Source organism: Salmo salar, chromosome 01 (genome assembly GCF_965601325.2).
Source record: "Salmo salar chromosome 01, fSalSal1, whole genome shotgun sequence".
Lineage (NCBI taxonomy): Eukaryota > Metazoa > Chordata > Actinopteri > Salmoniformes > Salmonidae > Salmo > Salmo salar.
The window spans coordinates 96,547,892-96,564,834 of NC_138291.1; the positions used below are offsets into that span (position 1 = coordinate 96,547,892).

Genomic DNA, 16,943 nt, shown 5'->3' on the forward strand with positions numbered 1-16,943 from the left:
AGGTTTTAGTCACAGTAGGTACGACATCTCCGATGCACTTGCTAATAAACTTGCTCACCGAGCCAGCGTATACATCGATGTTATTGTCTGAGGCTATCCGGAACATACGCATGAATTGAAGCAATCTTCATGTGTGGAATCCGATTGGTCAGACCAGTATTGGATAGACCTGTGCACGGGCGTTTCCTGTTTTAGTTTCTGTCTATAGGGTGGGAGCAACAAAATGGAGTCATGGTCAGATTTGCCGAAGGCAGGGGGGGGAAGGCTTTGTATGCATTGCGGAAGTTAGAGTAGCAATGATCCAGAATGCTACCAGCTTGTAAGGAATTCTAGGCGAAGTGAACATAAGGACTTGAGTTCCTGTATGTTGTTGTGATTACACCATGAGTCGTTAATCATAAGGCATACACCCCCACCCTTCTTCTTACCAGAGAGATGTTTGTTTCTGTTGGCGCGATGTATGAAGAAACCGGGTGGCTGTACCTACTCTGACAACATATCCCGAGTGAGCCATGTTTCCGTGAAACAGAGAATGTTACAATCTCTGATGTCCCTCTGGAAGGCAACTCGTGCCCTAATTTCGTCCACCTTGTTATCTAGAGATTGGACATTGATGAGTAATATGTTAGGAAGAGTTGGATGGTGTGCTCGCCTTCTGAGTCTGACCAGTAGGCCGCTCCGTCTGCCTCTCCTGCGGCGACCGCGTTGTTTTGGGTCGGCCTCTGGGGTAAGATCCCATGACCAGGGTGGAGGTCCGAACAAAGGATCCGCTTCAGGAAAGACGTATTCATGGTCGTAATGTTGGTAAGTTGACATCGCTTTGATATCCAATAGTTCTTCCCGACTGTATGTAATAACACTTGAGATTTTCTGGGCTAACAATGTAAGAAATAATACATTAAAAAAAAATAATAACTGCATAGTTTCTTAAGGACCTGAAGCGAGGCAACAATCTCTGTCGGCGCCATCTTGAAGTTCTAGACCTCAGCTGAATCAGGTAATTAATGGTATGGCTGTTGAACAAGTTGAGGAGACTAAATTACATGGTGTTCCCTTATTGTAAACTGTCATGGTGAAAACATATAGATTCAATGGTTGTAAAGATGGGGAGAGGTCTGTCTGTAATAAATAAATGCTCAGATTTTTTGACTCCACAAAGCAAGTCCTGCAGGCTCTAATTTGATCTTATCTTGATTATTTCCAGTCATATGGTCAAGTGCTGCAAAGTGCTGGCCCAGAACAGAGCGGCACGTCTTGCTCTTTATTGTAATCAGAGGGCTTATATTAATACTATGCATGCCAGTTTGGCTAAGAGTTGAGGAAAGACTGACTGCGTCACTACTTGTTTTCATAAGAAACATTAATGTGTTGGAAATTCCTAATTGTTTGCATAGTATCACGACTCAGGATATGACCCAGATGCAGACACAGGAGTAGGATGGTTCGGCTCTCAGAATATTTATTATGACAAAGGGGCAGGCAAAAGGGCAGGTCGAGGGCAGTCAGAGGTTCGTAGTCTAAGGCAGAGTCAAAAAGGTACAGAACCGGGAAGACTAGAGAACAAGAACTAAACAGCCGGTAACACGGAAAAGACGCTGGGACGACTTAACGAGACATGACGAACTGGCAATAGACAAACAGAAAACGCAGGTATAAATACACGGGATAATGACAAAAACAAGAGACACCTGGTGGGGGATGGAGACAAGCACAAGACAGGTGAAACAGATCAGGGTGTGACACTAAGTCAACTTACACACAGCACTGACACACACACTTACCCCACCAGACATGCCACCAGGGTTTTTTTCACAGTCCCCAGGTCCAGAACAAATTCAAGGAAACGTACCGTATTATACAGAGCCATGACTGTATTGAACTCCCATCTTCCATACTCCAAGTGAACAGCAAATCTGGTTTAAAAAAAAATAAATAAAGCAACACCTCATGGCACAACGCCTCTCCTGACAAAAAGATACTGCAGTCAGAGTGCAGTTTAACTGCAGTACAATGCTGTATAACGGCAGTCTAACTGCAGTATGCTGCAAATACTGCGTCCATAATAAACTTTTTTTTTTTACTGCAGTAATTTTGCAGTGTGACCAGTGCCTAATTTGAGCTGGATCATGCCAGAACAGGATCCGGCACCTCTCTGTTTAGGACAGTTTTTTTCCGGAACCTATTTGGCCGGATTTGTTAACTTTGGTGGCATGAAAAATATTTTTCACTTTTTTAAATGTCAAATGTTTTTACAAAAGCGATCAAAGTTCATTCGAGTTGTCTCTTCATTCATTTCCATGCCCCCACAAAGAAACAGTGAAAAAATAGATTTTCATTCCTGGCCTAATATTCTAAGGGTTTATGTTTTGCGCAACATTGTAACCTATGAGAAGCGTGGCCTTGGCTGTATGAGAAGCGCGACAGTATTTCTCACATAACTAGAATGAGATTCACTTTCTATGATCTCTCTCCCTCTGCTCTGATAGACAGGAAATAGACTACAGTTTTGAACGCGCAGCAGATTTGACAGTGAAAAAAACATCACGCAGACAAAACAGGTCTTTCGAAATATTAAAAATACAAATCAAGGGAAACACAGGAAAGCAAATGGCTCCTGCTGAAATGAGAAGACTGCTGTAGGCTAAAATATTTGGTAAACTTCCGAGAGAGAGAGGCTTTTGGCAGGAGAGAATCAGCCATCCCTGTGGCTCGGTTGTGGGTTCGATTCCCACGGGGGGCCAGTACGAGGAAGAAAAAAAAATGTATCAAATGAATTGAAATGTATGCATTCACTACTGTAAGTCGCTCTGGATAAGAGCGTCTGCTAAATGACTAAAATGTAAATGTAAGTGAGCCCCGCATCATTGGGTGAGATTGTGAAACTGGAAAGCATTTTAGGACTATATTTCCTCCTCACATTGTAGCCTACAATATTGTATGTCTCCACACACCTAGGTCTAGGCTATTGATAGATTCGAGAAAAGGTAGTTTTATTGTTCTCAGTTTGTCAGTGTCAAAGTAGCCTGCATTCCGATCATCTGTGCTGTATTAAAAAATATCCCAAAGTCTCCAGTCATGTGAAGTGACATAGAATGGTATGAAATGCGTCTATAAAAGGGCACATTCTATAATTACTGCGTCCAAAACTCCACAGTTGACTGTACTTTTACTGCAGTTTCAAAACGGCAATCTTTTTTGTAAGGGCCCCATGTGACCTACTTTTTGTGTGCGTGTACTGACATGTAACTGATAGATGCACACACACAACACGTTAATGTTTTTAAATGTATGTAAATTGTAAAGTATTTCGTCTGTAATGTATTTTTCGTTGTGTCGGACCCCAGTTAGACTAGCTGTCGCCATCCATTAGCGTTAGCTAATGGGGATCCTAACAAATCAAAGCCAATGCTAACGTTAACTTTTCTTCATAGCTACTAGCCATACAGCTTGAGCTTGTTTCTAACGTTACTTGTTCCCGATACACATAGAAAAATGTACTGATCATTTTTCAAATGACAAAATTCTAGAACCGGTTTCCATGAGATGGGGTAATTGCAACACACATATAAAGAAATCGCATTCGAAACAGAGGAACTTTTTGCGTCGAACCCGGAAACGTCCGAGGGACCTATTATAGTGTTGCATAAACAGACCAGCCTGGTCGTCGGAAAGATGTCTGACCAGAAACCAACGGTGGATCCTGAAGTTCCCTTTGCCAAGAGAATAGATCCAAACAAGGAGGATCTTACCAGGGACGAGTTCTACTTTATCAGACAAGTGGAGCTTGCGCAATGGAAGAAGAAATCGCAGCAGCTGAGGGGCCGTAATATTGCAACAGGACTTGGTATCGGAGCCATTGTAATGGGAATTTGTATCCTTGTGAAACAGTCACACAAGGTGAACTAGCTAGTTACGTAAGAGCTAACTTGCACTATCCGGCATGATATAACAAGCCATGGCAATGTTTTCCATAGTTTAGTCAACCGGACATTAATTTAGGTCCTTGAAGCTGCAAGTCATTGTAGAAATGAAATGACATGCACGTTGAAACGGTGAAGCGCACCATGAAGTGTTTGCATTGTACTGTAGCAAGTGAGTTAGTTAATTGGCCTTAAAACCAGAATTTGGGTTTACAGGAGTCGTTGAATATAGCGATTTTCCTTTCAAATCGAATCGCCATATTAAGCTTCTCCTGAATGCCCAGTTTCTGGTTTACTAATTGGCTAACTAGATACCTAAATAGGTCTCTCAGCTTGTCACTTTATTGTAGGCTGCTACAGTGAAAGCTGGTGATGAGTGTAAAACGTGTCTGCCATAAATGTATGTTGATGTTAAAAACATTCATCTTTGTGTGTATGTACAGTAACTAAGGTCGACTGTAGATCGCTTTTCAGTCAGCACATCCCTTGCCTCAATCTGCACATTTGCCTTAACTTTGCTTCTCCTAGATGCCTACACGTTTTACTCAGTGAAACAGGAGAAGATCATGGATGAGCTGGATGAGGAGGCCAAGATGAGAGGGGCAAAGACAGGCACCAACTGACATGGCAATCAGAACTTAGCTCAGATGGACTGTGTGGTGTGCCACGTATCCTATCTACTGCACTGGAAGGGACGAAAATACTAATGCTGACGCTACACCTTATTCCACTGCTAGCCATTGTCAACTTTCAAAGAGGCAGCATCGGACATGTTTTGCCCAGGATCTGTAGGTTATGTAAAATTGCTGCTGAGTTAAGCGTTTTCATTGTGATTAAACATGCTTGTCAATAGGAGGAAAGATCTACTGCTCCCGATTGCCCTACCAATTCAGGATACCTGGGTGGTGTTTACTAAATGGAAGAAAATGGACTACTTGTAGTTGTTGTAGACTTTTGTAAGAAACGGTCACTTAAAAAAAAAACATGAACAGGACCCTATTCTTCCTTTTCTCCCAATAAGTAGTCAGTCACTTGTATAGAATTATTGGTACTGCCCCATTCAGCGCCATATGTCTCCCAAAACTGTCTATAGAACTAATTCAACCTCCAATCAATAATGTTAATTCTACAGTGGCCTTGAAATGTGTGGGATTTGAATTGGAACTACTGAACTGAGACAAAGAAACACAATCAGATTGAAATATATTTATGTTGATAAAGGACGGAGTTGTAAAAATTGTATTATGTCGTTTTTTTACAACACAAATTACATCTTCATGTAAGGTCAGTGGAATGTTTCATAGGCTAAATGTCAGACATACAGTTGAAGTCGGAGGTTTACATACACCTTAGCCAAATACATTTAAACTCAGTTTGTCACAATTCCTGACATTTAATCCTAGACAAAATGTCCTATCTTAGGTCAGTTAGGATCACCACTTTATTTTAAGAATGTGAAATGTCAGAATAATAGTAGAAAGAATGATTTATTTCAGCTTTTATATCTTTCATCACATTCCCAGTGGGTCAGAAGTTTACATACACTCAATTAGTATTTGGTAGCATTGCCTTTAAATTGTTTAACTTGGGTCAAACGTTTCGGGTAGCCTTCCACAAGCTTCCCAGAATAAGTTGGGTGAATTTTGGCCCATTCCTCCTGACAGAGCTGGTGTAACAGTCAGGTTTATAGGCCTCCTTGCTAGCACACTTTCAGTTCTGCCCACAAATGTTCTATAGGATTGAGGTCAGGGCTTTGTGATGGCCACTCCAATACCTTGACTGTGTTGTCCTTAAGCCATTTTGCCACAACTTTGGCAGTATGTTTGGGGTCATTGTCCATTTGGAAGACCCATTTGCGACCACGCTTTAACTTCCTGACTGACGTATTGAGATGTTGCTTCAATATATCCACATAATGTTCCTTCCTCATGAAGCCATCTATTTTGTGAAGTGCACCAGTCCCTCCTGCAGCAAAGCACCCCCACAACATGATGCTGCCACCCCTGTGCTTCACGGTTGGGCTGGTGTTCTTCGGCTTGCAAGCCTCCCCCTTTTTCTTCCAAACATAACAATGTTCATTATGGCCAAACGGTTCTATTTTTGTTTCATCAGACCAGAGGACATTTCTACAAAAAGTACAATCTTTGTCCCCATGTACAGTTACAAACCGTAGTCTGGCTTTTTTATGCCGGTTTTTGAGCAGTGGCTTCTTCCTTGCTGAGCGGCCTTTCAGGTTATGTCGATATAGGACTCGCTTTACTGTGGATATAGATATTTTTGTACCTGTTTCCTCCAGCATCTTCACAAGGTCATTTGCTGTTCTGTGATTGATTTGCACTTTTCGCACCAAAGTACGTTCATCTCTAGGAGACAGAACGCGTCTCCTTCCTGGGCGGTATGACGGCTGTGTGGTCCCATGGTGTTTATACTTGCATACTATTGTTTGTACAGATGAACGTGGTACCTTCAGGCGCTTGGAAATTGCTCCCAAGGATGAACCAGACTTGTGGAGGTCTACAATTTTTTTTCTGAGGTCTTGGCTGATTTCTTTTGATTTTTCCCATGATGTCAAGCAAAGAGGCACTGAGTTTGAAGGTAGGCCTTGAAATACATCCACAGGTACACCTCCAATTGACTCAAATTATGTCAATTAGCCTGTCAGAACCTTCTAATGCCATGACATCATCTTCTGGAATTTTCCAAGCTGTTTAAAGGCACAGTCAACTTAGTGTATTTTATCTTCTGACCCACTGGAATTGTGATATAGTGAATTATAAGTGAAATAATCTGTCTGTAAACAATTGTTGGAAAAATTACTTGTGTCATACACAAAGTAGATGTCCTAACCCACTTGCCAAAACTAGTTTGCTAACAAGAAATGTGTAGAGTGGTTGAAAAACGAGTTTTAATGACTCCAACCTAAGTGTATGTAAACTTCCGACTTTAATTGTACACTAATATTGGCACAATAGTACTGAAGCAGAGAGGAACGCTATCATAATTCCAACTATTATGTCAAAATATGATTTACAGAGTATGCTGTAGCCACCAAACCTACAGAGTAAAAATATTAAATAAGACATTGCAAGGGGAAGGCACAGATTTGAGCATGGCAGGACAGCAGCTTTGCATATCAAAGCAATACAATCATACACATTTATTAAAATATTAGCATTGTAATCACATTTTCTTTAAATATATACATTTGTGGAAATCTTAGGTGAGTATCATCCTGAGTGGCGCAGCGGTCTAAGGCAGTGCATCTGGGCTAGAGGTGTCACTACAGACCCTGGTTCAATTCCAGACTGTATCACAACCGGCCGTGATTGGGAGTCCCATGGGGTGGCACACAATTGGCCCAGTGTCATCCGGGTTAGGGTTTGGCCGGGGTTGGTCGTCATTGTAAATAAGAATTTGTTCTTAACTGACTTGCCTAGTTAAATAAAATAAAAATAGAATTCAGTGTGCGTATTTAAGGCAATGGCTAAGGGCTCACAGTTCGATCCATTTGTTATGCAGTCATTTTCTCCCCTCCCTACCTGTGCATATAAATAAGCTACTTCATTTACAAAAAGTATGAAATTAGTGACTACTAAAGTAGAAGTTACTAAAGTGCAGAGTTGTTTTATTGTTTATTACACATTGCAGCAATGTTTTATCATTGTTCAATGTTGTGTACAAAACATTAGGAACACCTTTAGGACTGAGCCCATTTAGTCTACTGGTCGATTGTTTGGTCCATAGGCTGTTGGTTGGCCAAGATGATTATTTCTTGTCTGATTTGCGCATGTCTCAGTGGACTAATTCATTGAGGAGGCTGTGGTCCAAGAAGGAGCGTGTGGCTAAGATGCAGAAGGCACGTCTCTCATTGTTTCATAACTTCATTGTGTCAACTGTTTGCCCTTTGATTGTTAGTGTCTATGATCAGTTCCCTGTTACATACACTACCGGTCAAAAGTTTTAGAACACCTACTCATTCAAGGGTTTTTCTTTATTTTTACTATTTCCTACATTGTAGAATAATAGTGAAGACATCAAAACTATGAAATAACACATGGAATCATGTAGTAACCAAAACAAGTGTTAAACAAATGAAAATATATTTTATATTTGAGATTCTTCAAATAGCCACCCTTTGCCTTGATGACAACTTTGCACACTCTTAGCATTCTCTCAAACAGATTCATGAGGTAATCACCTGGGTAATCACCTAATCATCATGTTTAAATGAACAGGTGTGCCTTGATAAAAGTTCATTTGTGGAATGTCTTTCCTTCTTAATGCGTTTGAGCCAATCAGTTGTGTTGTGACAAGGTAGGGGTGGTATACAGAAGATAGCCCTATTTGGTAAAATACAATGTCCATATTATGGCAAGATAAGCAAAGAGAAACAACAGTCAAATAAGCAAAGAGAAACAACAGTCCATCATTACTTGAAGACATGAAGGTCAGTCAATACAGAACATTTCAAGAACTTTGAAAGTTTCCTCATGTGCAATCGCAAAAACCATCAAGCGCTATGATGAAAATGGCTCTCATGAGGACCGCCACAGGAATGGAAGACCCAGAGTTACCTCTGCTGAAGAGGATTAGTTCATTAGAGTTACCAGCTTTAGAAATTGCAGCCCAAATTCAATGCTTCACAGAGTTCAAGTAAGACACATCTTAACATCAACTGTTCAGAGGAGACTGAATCAGGCCTTCATGGTCGAATTGCTGCAAAATAAACACTACTAAAGGACACCAATAATAAGAAAAGACTTGCATGGGCCAAGAAACACAAGCATGGGACATTAGACCGGTGGAAATTAGTCCTTTGGTCTGGAGTCCAAATTGGAGATTTTTGGTTCCAACCGCCGTGTCTTTGTGAGATGCAATGTGGGTGAACGGATGATCTCAGCATATGTATTTCCCACCGTAAAGCATAGAGGAGGAGGTGGTGTTATGTTGTGGGGGTGCTTTGCTGGTGACACTGTCTGTGATTTATTTAGAATTCAAGGCACGCTTAACCAGCATGGCTACCACAGCATTCTGCAGCGATTATGCCATCCCATCTGGTTTGAGCTTAGTGGGACTATCATTTTGTTTTTCAACAGGACAATGACCCAACACACCTCCAGGCTGTGTAAGGGCTGTTTGACCAAGAAGGAGAGGGCTGGAGTACTGCATTAGATGACCTGGCCTCCACAATCCCCCGACCTCAACCAAATTGAGATGGTTTGAGATGAGTCGGACCGCAGAGTGAAGGAAAAGCAGCCAACAAGTGCTCAGCATATGTGGGAACTCCTTCAAGACTGTTGGGAAAGCATTCCAGGTGAAGCTGGTTGAGAGAATGCCGAGAGTGTGCAAATCTGTCATCAAGGCAAAGGGTGGCTATTTTGATGTTTCACACTTTTTTTGGTTAATACATGATTCCATATGTGTTATTTCATAGTTTTGCTGTCTTCACTATTATTCAACAATGTAGAACATAGTACAAATAAATAAAAACCCTTGAATGAGTAGGTGTTCTAAAACTTTTGACCGGTAGTGTATATCACCAGTAATAGGCTATATTTACCATTAATCCCCATCATTTCTAATCTACAATGTTTGTTTGGTTAGGGTCATTTCTGTTAATGCAGTCATTATATTATTATACCAGTATTTTGCTGTTCTCATTGTCGGAGTGGACATGTTGTGTGCAGAGCTCACAACCTATGCTACACTTGTGAGGAACAAGTTTTGGTTTATTTCAATCAATTTACGAGTTTTGTCATTGTATTAATTGTCTTTTCTTTGGAGCGCTCCTGTCAATGTTGAGTAAGGACGTGCACCTAATTACGCATATAGGCCTAGAAGTATATAGGCCTAGGCTACCTGGCCTGCGTGCAAATGCAGGCCAATAAATGTGCCCATTTGGGGGATGTCTGATAGTATTTCTAATTGTCTTAAGTAATGAGCTCTGGAGCTGAGCAAGTCTCTTTTCAGAACGTCAATGTATTTGAAAAATATCTCCAGTGCTTTCCTTTTCGATATCCACTTGGCATGAAAGGGAAACATGTCATGCTCTGATCCAGTGGAAACGTCACAAAATAGATGATTACACTGGTGTGGGGAACTCTGAGGCCCCAGAATGTTTTATACCATGTTGCAAGTTTGCTAGCTCAAGCTTCAGGCTGTACCCAAGTTAATAGTTGATACAATGTTTCAAGTTCCTTGCAGACAGGCCATGGGTAGCCAATGTGATTTAAAGGATGTTTTTTTTATCAGGATAGATTCTACCTGCAGGCTGCAATGTTTTTATTTGTTGGTTTATGAAGGCTATTTTTACATAGTTGCCAATGGCAATAGAAGTTACTTTTAGATGTGTATCATTTTCATTCATATGTAGATATAATTTAGATTAACCACATGACAATTATTTTGAGATACAAAGACTATTATAAATTAAATTAAACTGTTCCACTAAAATGTGCATATGAAAATCATAACTGACACCCAGATCGGTAGAAATGGTAAGATAAATTGACACTGCAAATATAAAAGGTTGCCGGCCCATGGTGTAGCCTATTACCGGCAACTTTAGGAGGATAACGGAAGAATCAGCGAAGGCCAGCATCAGCGGGAGAAAGAGGGTCGGGAACAGGTATTTTTCTTCTGGTTAGGATATATTGATCTCTGGCTCATTCTTGAGTCATTTGTGTATATTCATTGTTTAATTAAACTAAGTACTTACTGCATCAGATAAGCTCAGTCTGTATGGAAAAATACACGTTTTAACATTTTGTCTAATTGGTCAAAAGAAAAAAGGACCCAGTCGACCAAGATTTAGTTTTTTTTGTCGGAGACAGCCCTAAACCTTCCTATTATTGAGTTTCACCACCTTTGCCCTCAGAACAGCTTCAATTAGTTGGGGCATGGACTTTACAAGGTGTCGAAATCGTTCCACAGGGATGCTGGCCCAAGTTGACTCCAATGCTTCCCACAGTTGTGTCAAGTTGGCTGGATGTCCTTTGGGTGGTGGATAATTCTTGATACACACAGGAAACTGTTGAGTGTGAAAATCCCAGCAGAGTTGCAGTTCTTGACACACTCAAACCGGTGTGCCTAGAACCGGTGTGCCTAGAATACATTTTTATATATAAGAAAGTAAAAAATATATTACATTATTTGGAAATAAATTGTGAATTCACCTGGTCAGTCTAATGGAAAGAGCAGGTGTTCATAATGTTTTATACACTCCGTGTATGTGCAAGAAATGTAGGTTGCCAAAATGTCTTTGGTTCATTTGCAAACGTAATTTATAAATGCATTATTTCATATTTACAATCATGGTGAGACCCATTAGTCTACACCTATATCTGTATATTGGATTCTTTTTGTAGAAAATATAATCTCAGTGAAAAAGTCAAGAGAGATTCGTAACAATCATCAACCATAACTAGTTTACATTTTTTATCAACGTGGCTGATTTGGCAATACTTTCACTGGACTTTTTTTTTTTTTTAAAGGAGTAAGTAGTTAGTTTGTCTTGGGTATTCCTCATGTATAGAGCTGTGTTGTCTAGCTTCCTACGGAAAGACTGACACCGCAATCTCAGTGTTATAGTGCTACCACTAGGTTGTATTCAGCAATAGAAAACTACTGGTCTATAGTGTTGAATTGTATTGATAAATGCTCACTATCATGTATATAAGATACTGCCTAACGTTAGAAAACAATGTTCACATCCTTCTACATGTCGACAACAGTTGTCCTTCATAATGCTGTTGCACATTAGAAAACCAGCAGAAGTACAACAACATATCTGGATTTCCATAGTCACTCTAGAGGGCAGTAGTGCGCTTACAGTCAGCATCAACATCAACAGATTGCAAACAGACAGTCAAATGTGCAAATAAAAATGTGAATAATCTGAAACAGTCCCAATAAAAACTGTCTGCGACAGTCAGATAAGCAGGAAAATATTGATCCACTGCCCCGGACTTGATCCCATGATCCCAATATTGTTGCTCGAACAACCCTTACTGCTTTGTGTCTACAAGGCAGGATTATAGCTGATCACTAAGGCTCTACTGTATGTACAACTATCACACATGTTCAGCATAGCATAGTATGAGGAAGGATATAGCACTACTTGGGCTGGTACTGTTGTGAGCCGTTTACACTCATTTTATACTCACACTGTTCTGGTGGCATCCTACTGAACCATTGTACTGGCAGGGCTTCTCTCTGGGGTGACTGACAGCAGATGACAGAGGTTCCGTTGTCCCTTCATAGCAGAGGGCTCAGTGACCTATGATGAACCCTGTGATCTCTGATGAACCCGTGACCTTTGATTAACCCTGTGACCATTGGCTCAGCAGAGAAGCTTCCTGGTTTCTGGGGGGCCTAGGTTACTCTCTCCTCCAGTGGGGGGCCAGATAAAGGGTTTAGACGTGATGTCACTTCCTTCCTCCAGCAAGATGGATATGATCACTGCAGTCACTCTTCAGATGAGGTAGTCCGGACTTATTCTACAGCAAGCATGGCTTGAGATTCTTACTGGTGAGAGAGGAGACAAGGAGATGCAATGATTAGATGTGTAGAGTATTCAGATATAGTGGAGAATTGTTCACCTCCTGTCTTCTAGATAAACTCAGATTTTGGACAGCAGGATGAATACAACACATACTCAATACAGTAGCCGTGTCTGAAATCTGGCTTGCCTACTACTTACTAAAACTGCATACTGTGTACTAATCACATATACTATTTAGAATGTAGTATTTAATAAAAACATATGCAGTAAGCAACAAATGTCAACATACCGAGAGTGTGTCAGCTAATGCGCAATTGCGTTGTTTCCCGCCATTTGTTCATTTTGGTATAGCTTCTCCCCTTATCTGATTATCAGCTGTTGTCAAACACACGCTGGTCTGAAAAGATGATTCTATTCCTCAGTAGCTGGCAGCGATTCTTTTTTTTCTTCCCACACACTATAAAACGTTTTATTTTCGCATTCCCAATCATCCTACTATTTAGAACGCAAGTAGAAGTATTCAGACCCGGCCCCTGTAAGGACAATGTGTAAACCCACCATTCTACTGACGTCAGATGCAAAAGTCACCCCTTTAGAGGGCTTCTCCAGAGAGCTGCTACTGCTGCTGCCACCCAGAGAGTTCCTCCTAATGATACCTTGGAGGGGGAGCATGTCCAGGCGCTGCAGACTGTTTCTGCGGGAGGAGAGGTAACTCCTTTCCTTAGAGAGGCGGCGCTGGCGACTTGACAGCATGGCGGCAGGAGAGACAATCCCCGCAGGGGGAACCTTCCCCATCCTCTCATACAGCTCTTCAATCTCCCTCTTCTGGGTGGCCTGGAGACTCTGCACCTCTGCCAAGTGTCTGACAGGAGGGAGAGAGAGAGAATGAGAGAGCGGGATAAAGATAAACAGTTTAGGACTCTGAGGAGGATATGTGTAAGTGCTTTGGAATAGTTGAGAGTCAAGTTGAGTTCAAAGTAATCAAACTTCGATTAAAACCCAAAATGGGTGAATGACTGAAGAGATGCTGAAGGTGAAACACTCACTTCTCCCTCATCTCCTGCAGCTCCTCCCACATGTCCTCACTCTCTGAGTCGTCACTGCTCAGGTATCTGAAGTTACGGCTGTAGCTCAGCCACATGTGGTTTAGGGCGGAGTTGTAGGTGGGGCTCCCTGCCCCTCCCTCCCACAGGCCACGACCCTCTGAGTCCACCGCTATAACGGAAAGGCCGCTGTCTGCAGACATACCCATCAGACTGAGGCTGCACATTCTCCTCCTCCTCCTCCTCCTCACTGTCTGCTGCTCTTCCTTTTCCTCCTGCTCCTCATCTTCTTCCTTCTCCCCCTCCTGCTCCTCATCTTCTTCCCCAACTTCTTCCTCATCTTCTTCCCCCTCTTCTTCCTTCTTCTGCTCCTCCTCATCTTCCCCCTGTTCTTCCTCCTCCTCTTCCTGCTGCTGCTCCTTGGTCCCGGCCCACTCTACTTGGACCTCCCGGTCCTCCCCCATAGTGAGGTGTTGGTGTGAGGGGGAAAGAGTGAGGGAGGTGTTCAGGCTGGTCTCTGACTCCCACTGCTCCTGCTCCTCTGTGCTGCTCTTGGAGGTGGTAGTGCTGCCCACTGACATGGGCCTGACGGGGTTAGAGCCCTGTCCACCTGGTTCAGCAGTCACAGGGATCTCCATGCTAGGGGAGACCTGGAAACGGCCCACTGTGACAGCAGGAGGCGGGGGATCTGTGGGGAGAAGGGTGTTTATGAACAATATCAATACAGTGATAATAATTCATTTTCACAATCTGCTGTTTGTGTTTACATTCTGTTCCAGTAGTTGATATTATATTCCACTGATATTGACTCATGTACACTCAAATTGATTACAATGCTTTAGGCCGGGATTCAATCCGATTGCCCCTTTTCGGGCTATGCGCCGTTTAAAGGCAATGTTTCTGCATTCGCGGAGCATTCATGGTACACGCTGCATATGTCAACTCAATTTGAAATTTCCTTTAAATATCAAGCATGCAGTTACGTGGCTCTACCGTTGATCGGATAGAACCCTGGCCTTAGTTTCATAACTTTCTGTCAGAAAACCAATCCAACTGCCATATCTACTGCCAACATCTGGCAGTGGTGTAAGAAGTGGGAAGGAATCAAAGTTAGCTGAGGTGTGGAACTAGGTGTCACTCTACTGGCTTGGAAACAGCTTTTCTCTGCTGAATGCGGCCCTGGGACTTCTCAAACAGAGCCTGTTCTGTCTGTCTATTGAGCGGGGTGGGCCTTGATGGGTTGGGTCGCTCGGGGACCGGAGCAGGGCGGAGTGGCGGTGTAGGAAATGGGAGGAGAGACCTGTAACGAGTGTGGAAGCCATCTAATTGGTCAGTTCTGCTGGACAAATCTTCTAATAGGTCAATACTGGTAGGCAGGGCTATAATCACACCTACGTATTGGTCCCTTATTCAATGATCCCGAGGCTCTGCTAGTGCTAATAGGTGATGTTGTCACCAAACACCGATGTGGGCAGGATTAAACAGAACAGGAAACAACGGGAAGGGCAAATTGGCCCAAACACAGTCATTACCCAGCTAGCACATTTGGTTCCTTGGAAGTTGCGGGTACGTATGTTTTTGGTTTCACATTGGTTGTAGTAACGAAGTCATACGTTTCCTGACCGGTAAAACTGTTTTCTAAACGTTCCTATAACAGAAGTGAAAATTTTGCCTGTTCTGGGAAGGCTTATTTTTAGATTGCAGGGCAATTCTGAGAATGGTTTACTCTCTGGTTCCTTGAAAGTTTTCCTGGAGGTTTTATTAATGCTCTGAGAATGGAAAATATAGGTTATTTAGAGTTTTAAAAAAAAATAACCTCCTTCAAACTTTAACTGAATGTTTCAATAACACTTAATAATATTGCTAGCTTATTTTGGGTTAACTTTTTTGAACTTCAAGCACATTTCTTTTTTATTGTGACACAGCATCAGTAGCTAGGATTCCATCCAATTCGCATCAGATTTTCATGTGAATATTCTAAAATCTGCATAAATAAAATATGTGCATTTTCCCACCAGAGATGTTTTCCATCAAATTGACTGCAGATTAAAGTATGTGCGTGATAACATAGTCCACATAATAACTTTTGCGGTTAAATTCCCATGTACCGAATAAAAAATTCCAGTTAAATGGGATTCCATCGCATTTTCAACTCTACTGATTGTTTTGACACAAAAAATGTGGCGATATATAATATTGTCACATGCGCTCTAGCCTACAGCTTGCAGATACAGTGCGGATATAGCCTACATGAGATTATTATGGCCAAAAGAGCGATAATATTTTATTTTGTCAAACGGCAGCCAAGCATCGATCATCATGTAACCAGAATAAGACCTTCGATTTATATTGGAAAGAAGCATCAAACTCATCACATTGCACTTTCACCACTTTGTGATGTTAATCACAATTGATTTAATCTGTAGCCTAATAAACATCATGGTTTTCCGAGTCATTGTGGGTGGACCACACACACACACCATATCATCACGTAGTTAACTTCGATATGATGGTTAATATCTAAATATTTGCGCATAAAGGTGTTTCCACAGTCAATTCGCGCATAATAGATTTTACCGACACAAAAAGATCCCACCATATCGAACAAACTAATGATCTGTCTTCATTTATAAATGGTATGACTTTACTCAAATAATGATTCAAATGATTCAAACATATAATCTTCTGTCCTCTATCAACCAGGATGGAGCTAGCCATGCCATGTTTTTTTACGCAAACAAAGCTATTAATTTTAGTCTATTCAAACAGACCCCATTTCAAAGGAAACAAGCACTCATTAAGATCAGGTGTGGCCAATTAGTGGGTGTGGCCAACACACCTGAACACACTTAACAAGATAGAGGATAGAGAGAGTTTTGTTGCTGCTGAGAATGGAATGTATATGTTTTTAAATAACATTCTTAGAATGTTCTCTGAACCAAGGTTATTATAGTTTTGTGTTTTTATATATATATTTTTATTTCTATTCGTTTTTTCCATTTTTATTTTAAATGTAGTTTAGTTTCAGTTAGTTTTCGTTTTTATTCCATTTTAGTTTGATAAAAACATTTCTATTTCATTTTTATGTTATTTAGTTTCTGTTTTAGTGTCAAGGACAAAGTAGCCTATGCCTGGGGGGCTAGCAGCCATGTATGTGTTATTTATTCTGTTACCTAGTGATAGACCAGTGTTAGCTAGTGATAGACCAGTGTTAGCTAGTTATAGGCTGGTGTTAGCTAGTGATAGGCTGGTGTTAGCTAGTGATAGGCTGATGTTAGCTAGTGATAGGCTGGTGTTAGCTAGTGATAGGCTGGTGTTAGCTAGTGATATGCTAGTGTTAGCTAGTAATAGGCTAGTGTTAGCTAGTGTTAGCTTGTAATAGGCTAGTGTTAGATAGTGTTAGCTTGAAATAGGCTCGTGTTAGCTAGTGATAGGCTAGTGTTAGCTTGTAATTAGCTAGTAATAGGCTAGTGATAG

At 41.4% G+C, this 16,943-nt stretch overlaps 1 protein-coding gene across 1 annotated transcript in view; it reads right to left on the bottom strand.

Moving 5' to 3' along the window:
- Positions 1-5,111: 5,111 nt before the first annotated feature.
- Positions 5,112-16,943, bottom strand: part of LOC106610613 (serine/threonine-protein kinase WNK4) — a 136,408-nt gene continuing 124,576 nt past the window's right edge. Inside the window, exons 17-19 of the mRNA XM_082970807.1 lie at positions 13,470-14,154; positions 12,982-13,285; positions 5,112-12,446 (exon numbers count right to left, since the gene is read on the bottom strand). Of these exons, the coding sequence (XP_082826933.1) occupies positions 12,444-12,446; positions 12,982-13,285; positions 13,470-14,154 (992 nt within the window). The 3' untranslated portion in view covers positions 5,112-12,443. The remainder of the gene's footprint in view (positions 12,447-12,981; positions 13,286-13,469; positions 14,155-16,943) is intronic.